At 45.8% G+C, this 21,581-nt stretch overlaps 1 protein-coding gene across 9 annotated transcripts in view; it reads right to left on the reverse strand.

The window, feature by feature from the left end:
* The window catches only part of FRMD4A (FERM domain containing 4A), a 387,789-nt gene that overhangs the window by 38,881 nt on the left and 327,327 nt on the right, over positions 1-21,581 (reverse strand). For all 9 annotated transcript variants that reach the window (XM_069873274.1, XM_069873358.1, XM_069873440.1 and 6 more), the window contains 4 exons: positions 20,367-20,432; positions 20,099-20,156; positions 18,191-18,277; positions 2,628-2,704 (listed from right to left, as the gene is read on the reverse strand). In XM_069873274.1, coding sequence (XP_069729375.1) covers positions 2,628-2,704; positions 18,191-18,277; positions 20,099-20,156; positions 20,367-20,432 — 288 coding nt within the window. The remainder of the gene's footprint in view (positions 1-2,627; positions 2,705-18,190; positions 18,278-20,098; positions 20,157-20,366; positions 20,433-21,581) is intronic.

Consider the following 21,581-nt stretch of genomic DNA (forward strand, 5'->3'; position numbering starts at 1 on the left):
TTTGACCTGGAAGGTGATACTCTCTGGATATGAAAAATCGATCAAATGAATTCCTTTGTAATGAGAAAGCACCAGGCTAATAACCTGGGACTTGGTTTTGTCCTCCTGGTGTTGATTTAGAGACACAGTGCAATGGAATAAAAAACAGCAGCTCTTCTGTGTCAGTAATTCTTATCATCTAAATACAAATGAGACAGAAGAGGTTCTTCCGTGTTGTCACATTTCATACATGACATTAAGTTGCAAATACTGTTATGATTTTAATGTCCCAGAGCTATCTGCTTTCTTTTCCTCACAATTGCTGCTTACAGGAATCAGGTAGCTTGGGAGTTTAGGGGCTTCTCGATGATGGCATCTTGGCTTGTATCAGAAACGGTGTGACCAGCAGGTCCAGGGAGGTTATTCTCCCTCTGTACTCGGCACTGGGGAGACCACTCCTCGAATCCTGTGTTCAGTTCTGGGCCCCTCACCACAAGAAGGATGTTGAGGCTCTGGAGCGAGTCCAGAGAAGAGCAACAAAGCTGGTGAAGGGGCTGGAGAACAGGCCTTATGAGGAATGGCTGAGAGAGCTGGGGGTGTTTAGCCTGGAGAAGAGGAGGCTGAGGGGAGACCTCATTGCTCTCTACAACTACCTGCAGGGAGGTTGTGGAGAGGAGGGTGCTGGCCTCTTCTCCCAAGTGACAGGGGACAGGACAAGAGGAAATGGCCTCAAGCTCCGCCAGGGGAGGTTTAGGCTGGACATTAGGAAAAAATTCCTCATAGAAAGGGTCATTGGGCACTGGAACAGGCTGCCCAGGGAGGTGGTTGAGTCACCTTCCCTGGAGGCGTTTAAGGTATGGGTGGACGAGGTGCTGAGGGGCATGGTTTAGTGTTTGATAGGAATGGTTGGACTCCACGATCCGGTAGGTCTCTTCCAACCTGGTTATTCTATGATTCTATGATTGCTTGTGGCACACGTTTCCAACGCCTCCCTCACTGCTGGAGGCTTGGTTGGGGAAGGAGTTCACCACCCCCAGCTCCTGCTGCTGGAAAATCTCCCAGCATATCCTCAACTTTGGGAATTTGCTCTGCTAGATTGCAAGTGACTATTTACATGCTTAATATTAAGCAGATGCTTCAAGGCTCTGCTGACCTGAAGCTGCAGAATGGCACGAGCCACTTCACGCAGTTTTTGCTTTAACAAAATGCAGCTATGGAGACAGGCATCACTGTCATTGTATTGTGTGTGTGACTGTGTTTGAATCAAGGCAAATAAGAGCAGAAACTGCATGTGAAATTCCCCTAATAAAAGCACACATATTAGTACACAGATAGGCATGGGAAACAGGTGAAACAGGATTACAGCTAAGTGATCAGCAAAACACGCTCCTACCAGCAGCACATCAAATCAGTCTGGGATGAGAGCTGGTTTCCATCAGTCGTATTCACACTTAATTTGCAAGTGGGACATTGCTTCTAGCAGGAGCAGCTTACGGATCAACATACATGCTGGTCACTGTCTGCAGCAACCATCCACTAGCGCAAATGAGCAGGGGTGCTGAACGCACCGATTAAATGCAGCACAGACACTTGACCTCACTCTCTCCCACATCAGGTCTCTAAAGTAATTAAAAAAAAGACTCCTGTGCCAAAAAGGCTGACGGGCTTTCATCCAGACTGCCGGTAAACCTCTGGTACCGTGCCATTCCTTCCAGTTGCACTACTGAATATTTATTTACAAGGAAGCATGCGAGTACAAAATCTGGTGCCCTTCTCCAGGCTCTAAGTGCAACGCGGGGACAAGGCAAAGCCCCTTCCATGCACGGGAGATGCACATCCCCGCGGTTCAGAAGGTGTCAAAAGAGAGGGAAGGGGGAAAAAGCTCAACCCGTGAGGATCCGAGGGGAAACACATCCTCGAAACCACCCCACCTGAACCCCAAACGTCCCGCTGGAGGGAAGCAGCACCCCTGTCGCCGTACCCCTGCCCCAAAGCCCCGCACGACAGCGGGAGCCACGACCCGGCCAGTGTCATGCGTTGGAAACGGATGGTCTTTACGGACCCTTCCAACCGTTCTTTGATTCTATGATTGATTCTGTGACCCAGCTCGGCGCTGCAAAGCCCCACTCAGCACAGCTCAGCATTGCAAAGCCTGGCACGGCACGGCTCAGCACTGCAAAGCCTGGCACAGCGTGGCTCAGCCTGGCTCAGCATTGCAAAGCCCGGTTCGGCACAGCTCAGCTCAGCTCGGCACTGCAAAGCCCAGCTCAGCATTGTAAAGCCCAGCTTAGCACAGCTAAGCATTGCAAAGCCTGGCTCGGCACGGCTCATCTAGGCTCAGCATTGCCAAGCCCGACCCGGCACGGCTCATCCCGGCTCGGCACAGCTCAGCATTGCAAAGCCTGGCACGGCTCATCCCGGCTCAGCACTGCAAAACCCGGCTCGGCACGGCTCATCCCGGCTCAGCACTGCAAAACCCGGCTCGGCACGGCTCATCCCGGCTCGGCACAGCTCAGCATTGCAAAGCCTGGCACGGCTCAGCCCGGCTCGGCACGGCTCAGTGTTGCCAAGCCTGACCCGGCACAGCTCATCCCGGCTCAGCATTGCCAAGCCCGGCCCGGTCCGGCTCATCCCGGCTCGGCTCTCACCTGCGCGGGTCGTGCACCTCCACCGAGAACTTCTTCTCGCGGAAATAGAGGTTCTCCAGCTGCCTCCATTGGAAGATCTGCGGGAAGAAGAAGCGGGTGAGGCTCCTCGGCGCAAAGCCCGCCCCGCCCCGGGGCCAGCGGCTCCTCCCGCTTGGCTCCCGCTGGCCCCGCCGGGGGAGGGCGACGCTTTCCCTTTGCAGGGCGAGAAGCGGCTTAAAACCACGGGGAAAACGGGATTCATATATATATATATATATTTCCCTTTCTGGGGGTGGGAGCTGGGTGCACAACAGCCTCTGGCTCGGGTGGGTGAGACCCCACGGAGGCGACCCGCATCGCACCCCCGAAATGCAGCGCCCATCTCTGCTTGTAGCCCCGCAGTGAACGCAAACGGAGCCCGTTTATCCATCCCGTGTGCTGACAGGCTCGTGTTGGCGATGGACGATGCTCCAGAGGGCTCGAGGCGGTGCGAAATGCAGGCATAAGCCAGTCATATTCCTGCCAGCTATATTCCTGCCTCTTTTAGAAGCATCGCCATGTGGCGCTCGGACAGCCAGCGCGCTCACCAAGAGGGGAAACTGAGGCACGAAGCAGTCACAGGAGCTCTGGGCGGTGCAAAATGCAGGCGTAAGCTGGTCATATGAAAGGAGGTTGTGGAGAGGAGGGAGCTGGCCTCTTCTCCCAAGTGACAGGGGACAGGACAAGAGGGAATGGCCTCAGGCTCCACCAGGGGAGGTTTAGGCTGAACATTTGGAAAAAAAATTTCACAGAAAGGGTCACTGGGCACTGGAACAGGCTGCCCAGGGAGGTGGTTGAGTCACTTTCCCTGGAGGTGTTTAAGGCACGGGTGGATGGGGTGCTGAGGGGCATGGTTTAGTATTTGATAGGAATGGTTGGACTCGATGATCCGGTGGGTCTCTTCCAACGTGGTTATTCTATGATTCTATGATTCTATATTCCTGCCAGCTATATTCCTGCCTCTTTTAGAAGCATCGCCATGTGGCGCTCGGACAGCCAGCACGCTCACCAAGAGGGGAAACTGAGGCACGAAGCAGTCACAGGAGCAAAATGCAGACCTCCGGGACACCAGCTGTGCGCCCTCGCCCCTGAGCCTGCTGGGTGTACGTGCTCTGGGCAGGAGGACGCGCTTATGTGGTCTGCGTACCCCATGCTTCTACCATGAAATCCCTCCCAGGCCAGGCAGGAGGGAGGACCAACCACACAAGCAAAGGACGCGGTGACTGCAAAACAGTGTGTCACCGCTGTGGACAGGTTCACCACCGCCTCCTCCTTTTTTACAAATGAGTAAGCCAAAATTCCAACCCTGGCTTCCACAGGGAGAAGGCAGCCGCCACCCCATGGAGCTTTGGCTTTCCCTAGCAAGCAGTGGAGCTTGGGGAGCGTAACCTGGCTTCTGGGGAGATGAGCCAGCAGAGCTTTCCCCTGATTTATGCTCCTTCTCCCACTACAAGCAGCTTCTGTGGAGTTCCTGTGCTACCCCCAAGGAAGGCGCTGGCTCCTGCCACACTGAGATAAGCCGCTTGCCAGTGTCAGCGCTCTGGAGATAAGTAAACAGGAGGCGTAATTTGATTTGCACTGATTAAGCTGCTGGTGGAGGTGAAATCTAGCAAATAAAACAAGCCACAGTGAGGACCCAAACATTTTCTGCACACTAATACTTGAGAGGCAGCAAACCTAAAAACATTTGTGTTTGTAAAAGTTTCCAACCAAGAGTTGTTTGGGGTTTTATTTTGGTTTGGTTGTTTTTTTATATATTTTTTTTTCTTTTTTTCTTTCTATAAGGGGGTGTTTGGAAGGAAGGGTGGGGTGAGCAGGGCACTGAGCTGCCCTCGCTCTGGGCTGTCAGCATTGCAGGAGGGTAGGAGAGGAAAGGGGCCAGAAGGGATGGGAAGCTTGAAGGGCTGCATTACACTGTCCTTGGAGGATTATTTTATTCCTCTGTTGGAAAAATTAACGGCTGCATAGAAGTCATAATAACCTAACAAAGCACAGAAATACCCACTGTTTTTCCCACTGAGGCATGGGACAGACATGGGGTGAAAGGGTTAAGCCGGGAGCTGAGGTCTGAACATGAAGTCTGGCTCCCCTGCAAGCACCCAGCCAGCTGTAGCAGAGCTTCAAAGGCCTGAAAAGGAAGTTTGAGGCCTAAACTCCCACCGACAACAACTGGGGTCAGGCCTGAGACTGCCACGTGGGCTGCCAAAAACATCCCTCTGTGCTTCCAGATGCCCATCTGCAAGGCAGAGAGTGTAACGCGGCCGTGCCGCGCGGCATGTGCAGAGGACGTGTTTGGGAGGCGCTCAGACATGTGGAACACATCAGAGTCTAAAAAACCAGCAGATCACACCCTTCAGAAATTACCCCTCTGTCCCTGGGTCCCCCGTTGTCATTTATGACTAAACTCTGGCGTGGAGCAGAAGGAATTTGAAACCCTTTTCCAAGCGAGTGGCAGCCGCTCTCCTTGGGACGCTCTTCTCCCTCGGACTCTGCCGCATTCTCCCCTGCACTCTGATCCTTTCCTATTTTAGCCTTTCTGCTAACAAACCTCACAGTGCTCAGTTCATTAACTGCAGCTCTGTTTCCCTTCGATGATTAACTCCAACTGTCCAAACACACAGGGCTCTGGGGGAACTGCTCAGAAGCCCAAACGTAGGCGTTGAGTGCCGCTTTCCATTCCCCGAGGTACCCTGCCTGGCCCCCAGCTGCTGCCCCAGGAGGGAAGGAGCGAGCCTGCCAGCCCCACACAGATGTCTCAGATCCCCAGTGGTGCCTGAAACAGCATTAGACACCTACATTTTAAGCACCAGAGCAGATCCCCAGATTGCTGCATTTTTATATTTAGTGACTTTGTTTTTCTTGGCAGGGTGCAGAAGGAGGCAAATCCACACTCTTGGGAAGAACAGGGTGAAAAGGACCCCACAACCCAAGTTTGTGTCTTTTTTAATATTGCCCTACTCTTCCGAACATACACGTGCATTTTAGCATTGCTGTAACTACCTTTCCTTTGCTGCCTGCATGTTATTCTGCAGTCTCCCCCTCCCTTTGCCCACACTGATCTGAGTGCTCTCACCCTTCCTATACATAAGGAATCCAAAATGTGAATACTCACAAGAAAGTATCTGGTTTCCTGGTAGCCGATCACAACCCCTCAGGAATAAAAAAGCCTAAGGTCTCCCTTCAGCCAGACCTCCTAAAGTAGGCAAGCTCCTCCCTTCACCAGTTCCCCAGCTTACGTATGGTTTCAAATTGATGTCGTTAATTCAGTGACAGATGCACAAGGTGCCATTAGTGGGTCTTCTTAAGTGGAAGCATAATTTTTACCCATCAAGATCCTTTTACCACGCTAATGCTTGCAACCTTCACTGGGGAATAGGAGGCACAGCAGGGAGCTGGTCGTAATTTCAACAGTCTTGCAGAAATGCAATGACAACAGATGTGTGCTGGTTTTGGGGCTAGTTTGAGTCGAGGCATCCATGTTCATGGCAGGTTTGCCTCTTTCTTGCCTCTGGGTTATTTGGCTTATGATTGTCTTCAGTTAATTTGCAGGGCTGAATCCAATGCCTGTTTTTGTGGGTGGGACAATTGCATTGGCTTTTTCTGGAGCTGTATTAGTGGTGTAGTGCAAAAGGTACCTCACAGGAGGGACTTGGACATCATCTCCCCTGGAAATAAAGCTTAGGAGAAAGTCACCCGGTAAGACAAGCTGAGAGCACAGTTCCCCTGTCCTTTAGTAGCTGCCTTCACTTGGAACCCGCAGACAAGGGGACAATTAGTGGTGCTTGTGGTAGGCTGAGTTTCTGTGATGTGGTAGTTTGCTACTGAGATCTCTTCTGAGGTCAGCAGCCCATTTCGGATCATGCAGCACTGGGCAGCTTTCAGATGGGAACAATTTTTGGTGGTAACCATCATTACAGGCTGCACATGAGATCATTTAATCCTCAACAGATACTTAAGGAAGTCTCCCTGAGACGGGCTTTTGAGTATAGTTGCACGGTGATGCAGACACGTAAAAGGGAAAGGAGCTACTAGAAAAGTAGAAAAAAAATTACCTTTATTCCCTCCTTTCGGGGAACAGTCCCCATCATGGGCTCTGTTTCATAGTGCCAATAAAACTGGAACCAACACTATCACTTGAATTTGTAAGACTGCTTATCAACCCACAAGCATTCAAGAGAATAATTGTTCCCTGTCAGACCATATGTACTGTTTCAAATGTGTTGGAGTGGGCAGCCAGGGTATGGTGGGGAAACCAGTGCCAGAAATGGCTTTTCTGCAAAGCTGGCAGCCTGGAAGAGGAGCCAGGGGAGAGATTCGAGTGCTGCACTGTGTGCTGTGGAGAATTCAGGTGAAAGTTATAGGAATTTTCTCATTGGAAACCCCTTCCAAGAAGCAGGCAAGCTTGCCAGGCACCAGATGTTTGTGACTAGTTACAAAAAGCGGCAGTCAAAGCCCTTCAGACGCAAGCTTCTTTTGTGAGCACGCTTGTGGTTTGCTGGCTGCTCCCTAATTAAGCTGAGCCTGGAGGAGAAGAGGCCCAGGGATCTGCATTCATTTCACCCATGTGAGTCTGAAGAAGTTTTTTACCAGTTTTATTGACCATGTGGCTGGTGCTGTGGAGTTTGCGCGCAGCAGGAAGTAAATGCCAGAGCTCCCTGATAAAAAGGGATGTTGCTTTGTGAATAAAAGACAGGGGAGAATTTCTGGCTTGGTCACTCATGTCCTAGGTGACCTGGACTTCGCTGAGGTGTGGGGAGCTGAGTTAGCCTGTGCTGAGCCTCACAGTAAGGAGTGTATATTGTGACTGGATGACCCTGTGGGGACACAGTATGAACCATTTTGCATTGGGTCTATAAGAACCAGGTATTTGGTGTCTCATTTTCTTTTTCTTTTTTTGTGTATATATCTTTCCCTCAAGCGCCTGAAATGGGGCACAGGCAAGAATGGGGTTACTCAGTGAGGCATACGCTCTCAGGGGTGTCAAATATCACACACGGTGGTTGTTTAGAGTCAAACCACATGCAGAAGTCTACAGAGGATCTACCTACTTTTTGTCTGCTCTCTTTGGTGACCTGAAGGTGAGTTACAAAGGAGATGGAGACAGACTTTTCTCAGAGGGGTCCAGCAAAAGCATAAGAGCCAATGGACACAGGTTGCAACTCTAACTAGATATGTTAAAAGAAACCCAAACCAAAACAGTCAGTGAAGTTGGTCAAATATCAGGGCTGTGAGTAACATGACAGAACTCTGAAGTTGGCCTGACTTTGGGCAGGAGGCTGGGATAGAGGCTTCCAGAGGCCTTCTTGACATACAAGGTCCAAACCAAAAAAACTGAGACTAGCCCTGTAGGTTTGGAACCAAGAGTGAGAGGGGTGAGACAAAAAGAAGGTTATAGTATGTATTCTAACCTGTCACAGTGAGACAAGGCTCAGCTCAATCACTTCACTCGGTACGAGTGGATGTGTGTTCAAACAGAGATGTTTTCTTACCCTTGGTTGGAAAATGTTAATGTGCACCAACCCACAATGCTTTGTCTGTGAAACAGTTTTTAGCCAATAACAACATCATTGTGCTTGATCACCCACCCTGTTCACCAGACCTGTCTCCCTCTTCCCAAAGATCAAGTCAGTGCTCAAAGGAACCCACTTCTTGGTGGCTGAAGATGTGAAAGCAACAATGATGGAGTTCCTCAACAGCCTTTCAGAAAATGATCTGCGGAACTGCTTTGAATGTTGGCAGCATTGTATGCAGCTGTGCACCAACTCAGAAGGAAACTGTTTTGAAGGTGATTGCAGTTGATTTTCTTTATTTGTTAAATAAAAAGAGTTACAGGCAGTCTCATTTTTTTTTGTGTCAGACTTAGTATATTTTTCTTTGATACTAAGCTTCTAATAAATGACTGACTGTAATTACTGTTGGGCTTATTGACCTGTATGGCATCTCCCAGTCCTTCAAGTCTTGCAGCTTCTGAGATGATTAATGCCTTGTTAAATCACACTATGCAGAAGGATCAATCATCCCTCCAAATGAATGTACTACCACCCAGGCTGGATGCTCAGAAAGTCTTCTAGGAAAGGCAGGGAAATAATGTGGCATGCTTCTCACAGCCCAAATGTGAACCCTTCCCTTGCCTACACTATGGGCAAGAGCCAGCTCTGGATGACATCCTGATACTAAAGCTAGTACTAATCAATGGAACTAAACAGTGATAGTATTTGCACACAGCTTGCATGAATGCAGCTACAAACTCCTAAGTCTTTTGTTTTGCAGTTTAAAGACAAAACAAACATAAAAAAATTCCTCCTTGGAAATGTAATTCCCTCCATTGAACAGACCAGCAAGTAAAATTCTAGAGGCTGAGTTATGCAGGAGGTCAGGGTAGGGGTTATGAGAGGTCCCTTTTTGGTCTTAAACTCTTATGAAAATCACAGCTTCAGCAAAGTCAATGGCAGTTTTGTCCCAGTGATTTCAGCGGGGCCGTGGTTTCCGGGCATGGATTTGTGTTCTGCCTCAAGTCAACCCTGCTCCCATCAATCATATTTCTGTCAAACTAGTCAGAATGAATGAGGAAGGATTTGGTCCAGGCAGAACAGCACCATCTCAGCTCAAACAAATGGACTCTTGTTTCAGGAGTAGATTTACCAAGAGATTTCCATGGGCTGTCACCTGTGAATTAGTGTGACCCGTTGCTGAGGGTGCCCCCAGGTCATGAGATGGGGATGCTGCTGCACCATAACTTAGCCCTCCATCCTGCCACACTTCCATTCATGCCTGTATTTCCTCTAGTTTGGAGTATTTTTTTTTCTTTCACTTCCCAAAACAAAAAAATGAAAGGTTTCCTGTGTGATTTGATGTGGGAAACAACCCACCAATGATCTTCCCAGAGGCTTGCTGTCCTCCCTTCCCCCATGGAATGAGAGCATGGCTTGGCTAAGTGGAACTTTCAGTGGTCTGTCAGCATTCCCAGCTCACTATCTAATTACTTCTTCCCCTCAGGCTTCAGGACTCTTTTTTTGCCAAACAGACAAACAATTTCTGGCCAAATTTGAGATCCCTTTGCTGTGTGCTGTTCTCATGGGACGATACCACCCCAACAAACATTTCTGTCTTGACCAAACAGAAATTGCATCTAGATCTATACAATCACCACTCTGCATTCATTTCCATTACGGAGAGACAATTCCCTATTCAATTTCAAAGTCATCTATTGGCTCAAGAGACAGCAAAGCATCAGATCTCAAAGAGAAGCACTGTCATTTGGACAAAGCATTATTTGTTGGCATAACTGAACTTGATATTTGTGTCTATAATGTATACAGACTGAAAGATCAGACTTTTACTTTATATACAACCAAGTCCACCTTTGCTGCACGTATATATCTGGTAGATGCTCTTAGATATTGTACTGCTGTCACCATGCTTGGTGTGTCTAAATCAATACATCTAAATTGATCTTTTTCCCCTGCTTCTCATGAGTTAAATTTTCTCCCCTTTATGCTCTGCAAGCAAATCAAAGTGATTCCATCTTTCTGGACTGAAGATTTCTCCTTTCTGGCATTATATGCTATGTATTAGATAAAGGATGCCCAGCCTGTAACCTATGAATCAGCGGTGGCACCCTAGAATGATTTATGCCGCCCACAAACCATTCTTGCTACGCTCTTTCCTAAGGATCCTTATGTCCTCTCTAGTGGCGTGACTAAAGTGCATCTCTCATGGAACCAAAATAGAGGAACTGCCATCCGCATCCCACACTGCTATGATGATGCGCACACCCGCTGTGTGACTAAAACCACTTCTGTGATGCAGGGTGTCTGCATATGGGGTGCCACGGCACAGTAATCCCACGTACATGGTAACAGGCTGCCATGCCTGACCTTCTGAGCCTCCTGCGCAGGTCACTGCCTTAAAGAAGCCTCATATTCATAGCCACTGAATACCTGGCTTCATCTGGTGATGGAAATGCCCAAGCCTTTGGAGCAGCAAGTTGTGGTGAACTAAGAGACAGCGTTTGAGAAGGGTGGGGCATGCAGGGAGCCTGCTGTCCTTTCAGAGCCAAACACAAGTGCTCAAGGATTTTTCAGTCTCACTCCAGATCTCCACCCAAACTCCAGGGTGCTGAGATCCAATTTGTTTCATGTTGTGCTGTTGGAGTGATTTGTCTTTGCATCTTGCTGAAGTTCCTGCTGTGTGCTGCAGAATCATTTAAGACTTGGCTGCTGCTTTTATAGAGGATTACCCCTTAAGACCTGAATACGGCAAAGCACTTAGAGCAAGTGTGTTTTACTTTGATGGGACTACTATATTTAATGGTAGCCATGGATTTAACTTGGCTGGATCAGGAGTGGGACATCATGCTGTAGCCTTTGTGACTATAAATTCTCACAGAAAGCCCTGGGGACTGTATGCTTGCTGGTATCACCACAGTAAACATGCATTAAACCACCAAAATAGTGCTGGTTTCCTCATAAAACAGCAGTGCCTTAGACTGTGTATTAGTGTTTACAAGCATTATGGTTGATCAAGCTGCTTATTTACCTAGATAATGGAAACCGAGCATGACTATTCTATGATTTTAACAAGTTGTTTTACCTAGACAATCTATTCAGTGGTCTGGGATCAGACACTGAAGCAAACTTTTTCCAGCTGATATGAGAAAAAGTAGTGACAATGACCTGTACCAAGCTGTTAGCTCATCCTGGTTCAACCATGGCAAATTCCATTCAGCCAAATTCCTTCTTTCTGTTTGTGAGCTAGGGAGTCTTTGTCTTGCTCCACAAAGTTACTGTGTAGGTTAATGGCAGTTTCTTTCTCTGGCTGGCGTGATTCATGCAGCTTGCACCCATACCCGGCTCCTACAGCTCTGCTGTATGATAACTGATTGTGGACCACATGGTGAATGGGATTGGGAACTGACTGAGGTTAAAAGTGACCACTTTTGGCTGGGTTATGCTGAGCTCTGATCTCTTCTCTAGAGCAGTTTCCTTCCTGGCTGCACAATTGTAGCAGCATGACCAACGAAGGGGCCCAGGGGAGGAAATGAGCGGTGGTGGCAGCACTGTTACGGAGGAGGAGGAGGGTGGTGAAGGCCACTCCAGCTGGTCCTGCTGCCAAAAGAAATGTTCACTGAATGACAGCCCAGTGGCATGTCCAGCCAAATCCCATGGAAATCCTCAGTGTCAGGGACAAAACCCTGCTTTCCAGCCTAATGTGCTCTGATCTGATTTATTCATCTCCCAGTGCTCTTGGCAGCTTTTTAGCACAATGAAGTCCACAGTAAGGCATGGAGCAGAGGGTATTGAAAGGAGAAGACCCTGGTGGTGGATGGTAGACACAAATTGAGGGCAAGCAGCAGCAAAAAAAGGGGCTAGTGAAAACATGGTCTCCTGTGTAACAGGGATGCAACAATACATTTCAGCAGGGTAAGGTCTTAAACTATGGCTGCTGTTCAACAGTCACAGGTCTGGGTCTTACATTTTGATAAGGAAGGAAATGGGGTGAGCAACCTCTCTCAATGAGAAGAAACAGCATGGTAATGAACCTTGCTTTATATATGTCTCCCTCCTCCAGTGCTCCATGTTTCCAAACACTGAACCAAGCCTGAATTACTGCGCTATAAAATGAGCTGAACCCGCCATGACCTGAAGACTGGTTCAGTTTACAGCCAAGTCCATAATCCAAAAAGCATGAAGGATCGGCAATGGGAAGCGAAATAAAAGCGCTGAGCAGAAGGAGTCAGCAGGTAGTCTGTAACAGTCATCTAATCACAGTGAATAATTTATTACAGCAAAGCCACTGAGACTCCACTAGCTTTTAGACCAGTATTTCCTGGAAATGTTTTCTGCTCCTCTTGTATCATTTGTAAATCTGAAATCTTTTATCCCTGTCTGCAATGAAAAGATGTTTGCAAAGGTCCTAGGAAATGATGCTGTTCCAAGAAGACTCCAGTTAGCAGTGAGTCCAATACATTGTCTCTGACTCCACTTGATTCTCGATGCTTCAGAGTGTGCCCTGTGGCCCAGTGGTGTGCCAGTGAGAGAAGTGTTACACATGCTCCATACCTCTGACAACAGAAAACAACTCACTGCCAACTCAAACACCTTCCTTGAACATAAGGGTTTATAACCCCTCATAATGTCCTGTTTGAAAACAACCAAATAAATATTAAAACATGGGATGGAGGGTCATGCTTGTAGTCCTACCTTCAGCCCCTCTATGTTCTTGACTTCTATTGCATCACGTGGTAAGGAGTTATGCAAGTAAATTGGGCTCCCTGGAACTGATTGGAATTTTGTGTTTCTTTTGGCTTGTTCTGATGTTCTGTGATCAGGATGGAGACTGATTTGCCAGCTTCCTCCTCCCCATCATTCACTAGTTTCTATACATTTCACATCAATCCCTACTTTATGGGGTTTTTAAGTTACTGATCTGACATTCCTTCACCACAGGAAGCACAAGTTTTACCGCTCCATCAAGGCAATTACTAAGTTCACAATGCTTCATTATGCCCTAAAGCAGAGAGGATCTCTATTTGTTCTGCAATAAAGCAGCTCTTAATTAGGCTATTGCTTCTCTTGTGTAAATATCTCATTTTCCCTCTGGAATTGGGAAAGTTCACTCTATCTCTTGCTGTTTGGAAAAGGCCAAGTGACGTAACACACTAATCTTTCACTTTCTGGAAATGATGTGTTGATTACTTTGCTCACGCTTCTGACAAGCAGGTGATTTTTCTCTGTTCAGATATTTAAGGCTACTGGCTTTACTTGTCCTTTGCATTGCTTGATAGGATGGGTCCAACTCAGCTCTTAGTTTTGCATGTTTAAATAGGAAGTCAATCTGTTACCATTGCTTTGGATTCATAACACTATTACAAATTAAATTCTTCTGTAATGAAAGTCTGTAGAGCATTGTGGAGGCCTTATGGCAAGGGACAGAGCATTTTCATAGCATGCTTCATTTCTTCTCAGAGCAAGCATAATGCTGTGAAGAAATGGTAGAAACTGATGTTTGGCTGTCACAGGGAAAAATCTTTGCCAAGTCACATTGACAGCTGGATTTTGGGATGCCTCACATTTTATCTTATTTCCAAAAGTCTTTATTACCCTTGGGTTCTCTTCAGTCAATCAGACAATGTTAACATTAATGTTTATGTGTCTGCGAAAAAAGGCTTGCCTTAAGTTTAATTGCCACTAGCCTTCTGTGGAAGAAAAGGCAATAACTCTATGTAGTGGTATTTCTTGCAAAAGAACCAAATACTACCAGACTATCCTTTAGGGTAGTTTTATTTTGGTGAGACGTTAAACAATTTCTCTGTTTATTTGCCATATGGAAGTCCTCTGGCTGACTTTGTTAATCATTTACTCTTCAGCTTGGATTTAATTCTTTACTAACTGTTGAGCTGTGTGCACTGAGAGATGCCTTTGGGCCCTTAAATCAGTGGGAATATCTCACTAGAACAACAGAGACATGCCTAGTTCTACTACAACTGCTTGAGCGTGCCGGTCTCGCAGCTCCAGGCTATGCCAATTCTACTTCATGTACAGGTCTCTTGGGAAGGCGTGGAGTTGCATCCCTACGTGCTGGTTCAAATCAACAAACAGCACTCACAGACAGTGCAGTCATACAGTGGGGCTGCAGTGCCCTGCTCTTCCTTCCCAACTACTCTGCAATGCAAGCAAAAAAACCCCCATCGACACTTCTCTAAAAACACTAGTTTTGGTCACTACAGCCTCAGCAACTTGTGGGAGAGTGGTGCTGGCTCATCCTCTCTGAAAACCTGACTCCAAAGCATTTGCATTGGTTTATCATAGATTTTGGATGGTGCTGACCCAAGATGGGTACAGCCCAGCAGGACAATGATTCCTTTTTGATGAGCCTTGAAGGGCTTTTTCTCTTCACAGGGAAAAGTTTGTAGAAGCTGAGTCTTAACTAATACAGAGGGAGATGAATTCTGCCCATCCTGGATGCTATGTGCTGCCTCTACAAAAATGACACTGGTTCTGCAAGCCACTGCTGAACTTTCAGAATGCTTCATCATAGGTTTAGCAGGACAACAGCCACCTTTCCACACTTGATATTCCCTTCTCTTTGTTCAGTTGCAGTGGTGTATTTTGTGAAGTATACTGAAACTTTTGCATTTATTTAATACCAAAGAATGAATGGCTACCAGAGCATAACTGATATGGATCAAAGCTAGCATTGAACAGGGAATATTCAAGATGAAGCCTTTGTCAGGGCTTGGTGAGTCTGTGAGCTAGATCCTGAACATACAGGAGAGAAACAGAAGGGACAATGATAAGCCTTGAAGCGATGGCTTTGGGTAGCATCAGGGCTTCCACAGAACTCAAACATAGGTAGCAGGGCACATAAAAATAGAAGGACAGAGTCACATTAGGCTCTGCAGCCCAGTACAAGCTGCATTCCAGCTTAATAGCCCTGCATTCCTGTCTGAACCACCTCAACTAGGTGCCAGATACCCATCTCAGCTGCATCCCCAGTAATTCTGGAGGACTTATGGCTGACTGAGAATAGCACAAGCAAGATCAAGTTCTGGGCCTGTGTCAGCCTCAATTCTCCTCTCTGGACTCATCCAACTTGCTGACAAACCTAGTTAGTTTTCTAGAGACACATGGCTGATTTACTCCAGCAATTTAATAAAAATGTGGTTTTGACTGACTGCTAATGGCATCGCCTGAGATAGGCTCAGCTGCTTGGTGCGGGTTACAGTTTTACTTGCAAACACAATAAGCACGGAAATCTATCTAGGATGACATAATAGGAAAACATTACAATCTCCCTTGTAAGACAAGCAAGGTTTTTATATGCATTTAATAGAAATGTCTTGATTTCAGCTGGTTTCTTGCTACAATTTTCTGCTTGTGTTTCTTCCAGGGAGATTTATTTTTCCATCGTAATTTTTCAATTTGTTTCTGGCATTGGCAATGTGCCGGAAAAGACATAACCTCTTTCCTCCCTCCCCCCTCTAATTTTACCTTGCAGAAATTTCAGTTAGATCTACCCCTCTCCTTTGCACAGTAAAGACTTGAACCAGTCCATGCTAGTGTAGTGAAATGAATCACATAGTGTGGTAAGCTCCCAGATACCAGGGTTATCAAGTGCAATTTTACAATCTAATTAGCAGAGGATTAAACATTGCACCTCGCTGAGGGATTTGGGCTGCTCTCGCCAGAGGGCTTTTACCACCTGTGTAGGGTAAGAAGTCTTTTTACTTGCTTTAGAGGGTAAAAGCACACAGTGGCGAAATAATGAAGCCTCAGCTACTCTATCCAAGTCCTGCCCCTGATTTAGGTTGTGCGTTTTGAAATAGCCCTGCCAACAGATGGGGTTTGCAAGCAGCATGTAACAGAGAAATGCTCATCTAGGCAGTCTTTTCACTGCTGTGGTCTCTGGATTATGGCAATGGACAAATTCTAGCCTGGAAATTCCTGTTTTCCTTTGCCACCCAACCTTCCCTCCCAGATTTATGGCCACTTCTGCTAAGCCACAGAAGTCCTTGGTGGTTTATACATAAGGCGCTACCGTTGTTTTGGGTCTCTTGGATTTTGTACATAATTTGCTGAGAGAAAAAAAAAAGTGATTCCCAATAAAGAAAAAACTGGCGCCATATTTTTTTTTTCAGGGCTACACTTGCAGAAAAAAGGTAGCATGTGCCTACAGTACCTGATCCTAGGGGTAATGTGAGAGCTAAGGGTAGGTTTGTAGGGACACAGAGAGGCTGGCCAAGATGTTATCAATCTCTAAAATGAATGCTGCAGACTGGAACACCCTGAGCGACTGTGAAGAAGAGAAGGTAGAGAGCTAAGAAAGGAGGCTAGATTCTTCTAGTGGAAACAACTGTCTCCTCGCATGCAGTCAGAATACCTGACCTCTTAGTTTCTTTCTTCTGATGCTTTCCACCAACACTATCGTCCCTTTCAGGGTTGATAAAAATTACAGCTTGTGAATGGCTGAGTCCTTGTCATGGCAGGACACTGTTTTCCTCCAAAGAAATGTTTCTGTCACTAAGACTGACTTCTGAAGGCGTGCTTTAAGGACATGTCTTCCCTGGGGAGTTGGCACTAATGGAGGTATGTGGGTGCAGACACCTAGCCTAGGCATGTTTTAAACTATCAAATGTGAGTAAGGCTTGCCCTGCAGGTAATGATTGATCCAAAACAGATACATTTTTAGGGCACAGATGCTCTATGAAGACACACTTGCTCCTCTCAGCCTTTCTTCAATGAATACAACTCTCCATTAATAGCCTTCAGTGAATATGGCACTATTATCTCCTGCTGCCTCCTTACCAGTTTTGTTTTCTACCAAAACCTCAATTCTAGTTTATTTTAATGGAAGATGCTATCTGTGAGCATCAGTGTGTCCAGCTTGAACATGATCAGAGGAGGTGAAAGAGAGGGAGGGAAACCTTGGTACATAGGCAAAACGGGGAAGAGAAAATATAAAGAGAAATGCAGTACTTCAATTCAGCATGGAAGTATTTGGATCCATAGAAGAGCTGCCCAGTTGTTTCAAATCATCCAGTTCTGCAGCATGCAAGCAAGCCTGAAACTAAGCCTCCTGATATCTCTATGGGTTTGCAGTACAACAATTGCTGTTGCTAACAGACTGTGCATGCCCACCTGCAGGGCATGTGCTCAGAGATGAGCTTTGTTCTATTAGATGGCATTCTAGGTATAAAATCCAGAACACATGGGTCTGCCTGGTAGGATGAGCTCAGGGGATCAAAACCTTTCCCCTCCCAAATAAGCAGGACATTCTTTAGCTGTCAATTTGTAAGGACTGGGACAAATCCCAATTTTCAGATGCACTGAAAGCCTCACTAAAAATACTAATAAATAGACCAAAATGGCAAGTTATCACTGACCAAGCTCTAGTTTTGTGATCAGAACTATGCATGTCTTGATTTGTGAACTGTTTCAAAGTAAAGCTCCTAAACAAATCAGATATTGGGCACAAACTTTTTAATGTCTTTTTTTAGGCATGAGATGAAAGTCTTTTTTCCCTGCAAGTTTGACATTAACTCTTCAGATAATAAAATTGTTACTTATCAAATGTAATGCTGCTCCTGGAAATACCATGTAATTTTTTCTTTTTGTCAGAAATGGAACAAGCTTTTCTGTCCCTTCTTTCCTCTTTCTCTCAGGTCATTTGTGGCTTGACAATATGCTATCTGAGGTCATCTAGGTGCCCTTAGTCCTGCCATAGCCAGTGGAGATGGAAGGTCTCCAGCAGAGAGGATCACTCCTTTAGTTCTTACTTATGTCTTGTGAACCATGCAAAAAAAGAGGCATAAAATGTGAGATTAAATGACACTGATTTCCCCTGTCCCTGTACCAAAACATTTAATAAATTAAGAGCTACTTTTGTTCATTAAGTCTTTGCAGACATTCAGAGAAGTTTGGAAGAATATCAACATCCTTCAAAATCACACGAATCAATGGCAGCATTTGGCATCTATCACACCCTCAAATCAAGCTGTAACGTGTGTGGCAAGCCCAGACCTTGATAGAAAAGTAAACATTTACCTTTCTTGGTTTCACTTTGTCATGGTAGTCATACTGAAAAATCCCCTTGTAGCTAAGTCCTAACCACCAGGGAATTCCTTGCTTGTCCTGGAAGATAAACCAGAAAATTATACTGAATGGGATAGGGAAGTGCTGGAGGTTTCCTAGGTTGTTAATCAAGGTGAAGATTTGTTTCTAAGCAATACCTTTAAATGTCACAAGTGCTGTTGAGTTTACCCCTGCTGAATTTCCTCAAGACACAAAGCTCCATGGTGTTCAGGAAAGATCTGTTTCACTTTTGGCCATGGCATAAAAAACCATTTAAAATGCATCACCTGTGATCAACTTATTAAAAATGCTGCCAGGGAAGGTGGGGAGGTTTGACATGGATCCCTTGTGCAGTGGTGCATCCTCTTTCTCTTCCCTGTAAATTATTCAGTCTGAACACTCAGAGATTGGAGAGGAAGGAAAGCAAATCACCCAGCTGACTTGAATTATGTGGAGGGATCTTAGCATTAATCTCGAAAATGTAGCAGTAATGGGATCTGAGAGCTACCAAGTGATAAGCTCTGACAGGCTCGGACCCAACTGCTTTGTGTCTGAGAGTGCAGTAAAATGGCCTTATGGACTAATGGCTGATATCTGATACCAGCCTCTTTGCAATTTACTGAACTGGCGTCCTCAATGAAATTACATCTGTTCTGTTAATGTGATAGAGAAGGGCAGGGTAAAATGCAGCAAAACCAAAACCCCCACATCAGGCAGAGGTAAAACTTGTTATATGCAATATTTGCTGCCTCATTGCTGATCACTGGTGCTTATTGATCATGGAGAGGGAGTTCACTGCTCTCAAGCTCTCATGGCTCTCAAGTGTTTGCAGGCTTGGATACCCAGCCCAATCCACCACATCCTTCTTAGTCAAGAGTACTCCAAGAGATCTGGATGCAAAGGGTGCTGGAGGAATCCTGCCCTCTGGCAAAACATGAGGCTAATGCATTTCACAAAATGCCATGCACATTAGCAAAATAGACTAGAAACACATCTCCCTGAGAGAGGTACTGTCAGATAGCTGTGTTTTTATGGTACCCCATGTGTGCAAGACATTACAGATGTATGAAACACCATACGATCTGTGCAGAGACATAATGATGAAACACATCAAAACTTCATGGGTGATAAATGAGGGAATATGCTCTGGGGACTGTGGCGCTAACTTTCCTTATATGCTTATTGATTTTTCTATTTAAGAAAAATAACAACCCTACACAGCTGGTCAGGCATGGAAGTATTAACAATAATAATATGAGACTGGAAGATGTGGTGATATATCATTAAGACGGAACAAATGTGAGATTTCATGAATACCTGCATGAAATGCACACAGTTAGAAGTGGAGAGCTGGTTGGGGAGGGAGACATGCTATCTCTAGAATATGGGACAACGATATGGCATTAAAACGTTGTACTCTGTCTATATCCATCTACCTATACATGAAGTGAAGGGAGCTGCAGTCTGCAGGCCATGGCTGGCCCGAGTTAGTTGCTCATGGATCTGCCAGCTGGGAAAAGTCAGACCTCCTGGAACTACAAAAAGGAGTGAAATATTGAGTCTGCCAATGAAGTGGCTGGCTTTTCCCTTTGGTGCTGGTTCACTGGCATCACCAGAACTTGCCACTGCTTGTGGGCTGAACATCTCTAGCACAATAGGACTGCAAGAGTTTTATCTCCAAGAACAGGATGTTCGTCTTTGGAGCTGTATTTACCAAACATTCATTACACAGTTGAAATAAGCTTATCCTACCACAGGAAGTGAAACAAGACTTGAATAGCAGTGTATTGTATTCTGAGAGCAGGATGGTTATTTGTACCTCTCTCCCTCCCTCTCCAACAAAAGTTTAGTTCAATAATGAGCCTGTTTAGTAGCACGTACCTTTACTGCATAATAATGCACTCCATATGTTGGGAGGGATTCTACAATGCTCATATAACTGCAAAACAACACATAAGAGAATAACATGTCTGAGAAGCTGAAAGGATGATCTGAAAAAAATGCTTTAATAAATAAATAATTAAGTACATAAATACTTAAAAATAAAGCATTAGATGAGATGGGAGACATAGTTACATGTTGCATTTACAGTCCAGTATAAATATTTCCTGATAAAACAGAAATCAAAAGTCACTCTTATTTCACTTACTTCACAATTGCTTGACCTCTTGTCTGACCATTTAGTTTCTTGTAATGTTCAATGACTCGATCCTCACTGGAAAGGAAGAAATGAGATATTTTAGATAATGGGAGTACCATGACTAAGAAACTTGCCAAAAAGGTGAAGAGATTCTTCTGTTAACACAGCTACCGACTGTGGGAATCAAAAGATGCCAAGCAAAAGTGTTAGATGAGGTGATTTGATGCAGCCCAGGGCAAATGAGGGAGGCTCTCACAGACTGAGAACAAACACTTTCTTTTTAAGGGTTGCTTTTTGGAAGAACCCTTTTTCTCCCAAATACAGTATCTACTTGCACAGACTTTTCTCTCTCTGCATTACTTTCCTAATCTACAAACGACGCCCATGATATTACATTGTGTGGCAAACAAATGTGTGTTTGCTGCTCTGCTTTGCCCTAGCTGGTGCAACTTCTTTCCAAGTCCACCATGTTCTCTGAAAGCTAGCAGAGCTTTCAGAAATTGGTGACCAGTAATAGTCCTCAGCCTCACAGATTACTCCTCACTGCAGCTGCACAAAACCTTATACAGGAGCACTAGTGGAAGTAGTCTGGAGAAAACTCTCTCAGCAAACAGTTAAATTCCTAGTATACACAGAGGCAATGTCTATAACAGCAGGTTAAACAGTGGCAGGGAATGTTTCCAAGGCACCCAAACTTAGGTCCCTTGACTGTTGAAGTACTGATGTGCCTTTGCATGTTTTTTCAGGTTACATTAACTTGCATTCCTCCAGGCAACTCCTGGGCACTGGGAATCAGCACGGATCGGGGCCCATTCCCAGCACTGCTTTGGGAACTAAGACGGTTTCATGGTACAGATGGATACTGTTCCACAGCAATGGGCTTATGTGACAGAGAACAGATCTGGGCGTGTTTGATAAATGCATGTTGAGACATTCATCTATACACAGCAGAGACGTAGCATCCAAGAGCAGATTAGCACGACCCAAATGAAAGACTGAGAGACAGCTGTAAGTTCACTTTTAAAGAATCTCATTCCTTCATGTCTAGTGAATGGGTAGCAGGATGGGCCTGGCAGAGAGGAGCTGTGCAGGGTAATGCAGGGAGGGAGAGAACCAGAAACACCAGTGCAGACAGCACAGAGTAATTCAAAGTAGATGGACTGTCGGATTGTCAGCAGGGCCAGCTGCTTCCCCAAAAGCCTGTAATTTGTCTGAGAGTCACTG

Source organism: Phaenicophaeus curvirostris, chromosome 1 (assembly GCF_032191515.1).
Source record: "Phaenicophaeus curvirostris isolate KB17595 chromosome 1, BPBGC_Pcur_1.0, whole genome shotgun sequence".
NCBI classification, from domain to species: Eukaryota; Metazoa; Chordata; class Aves; order Cuculiformes; family Cuculidae; genus Phaenicophaeus; species Phaenicophaeus curvirostris.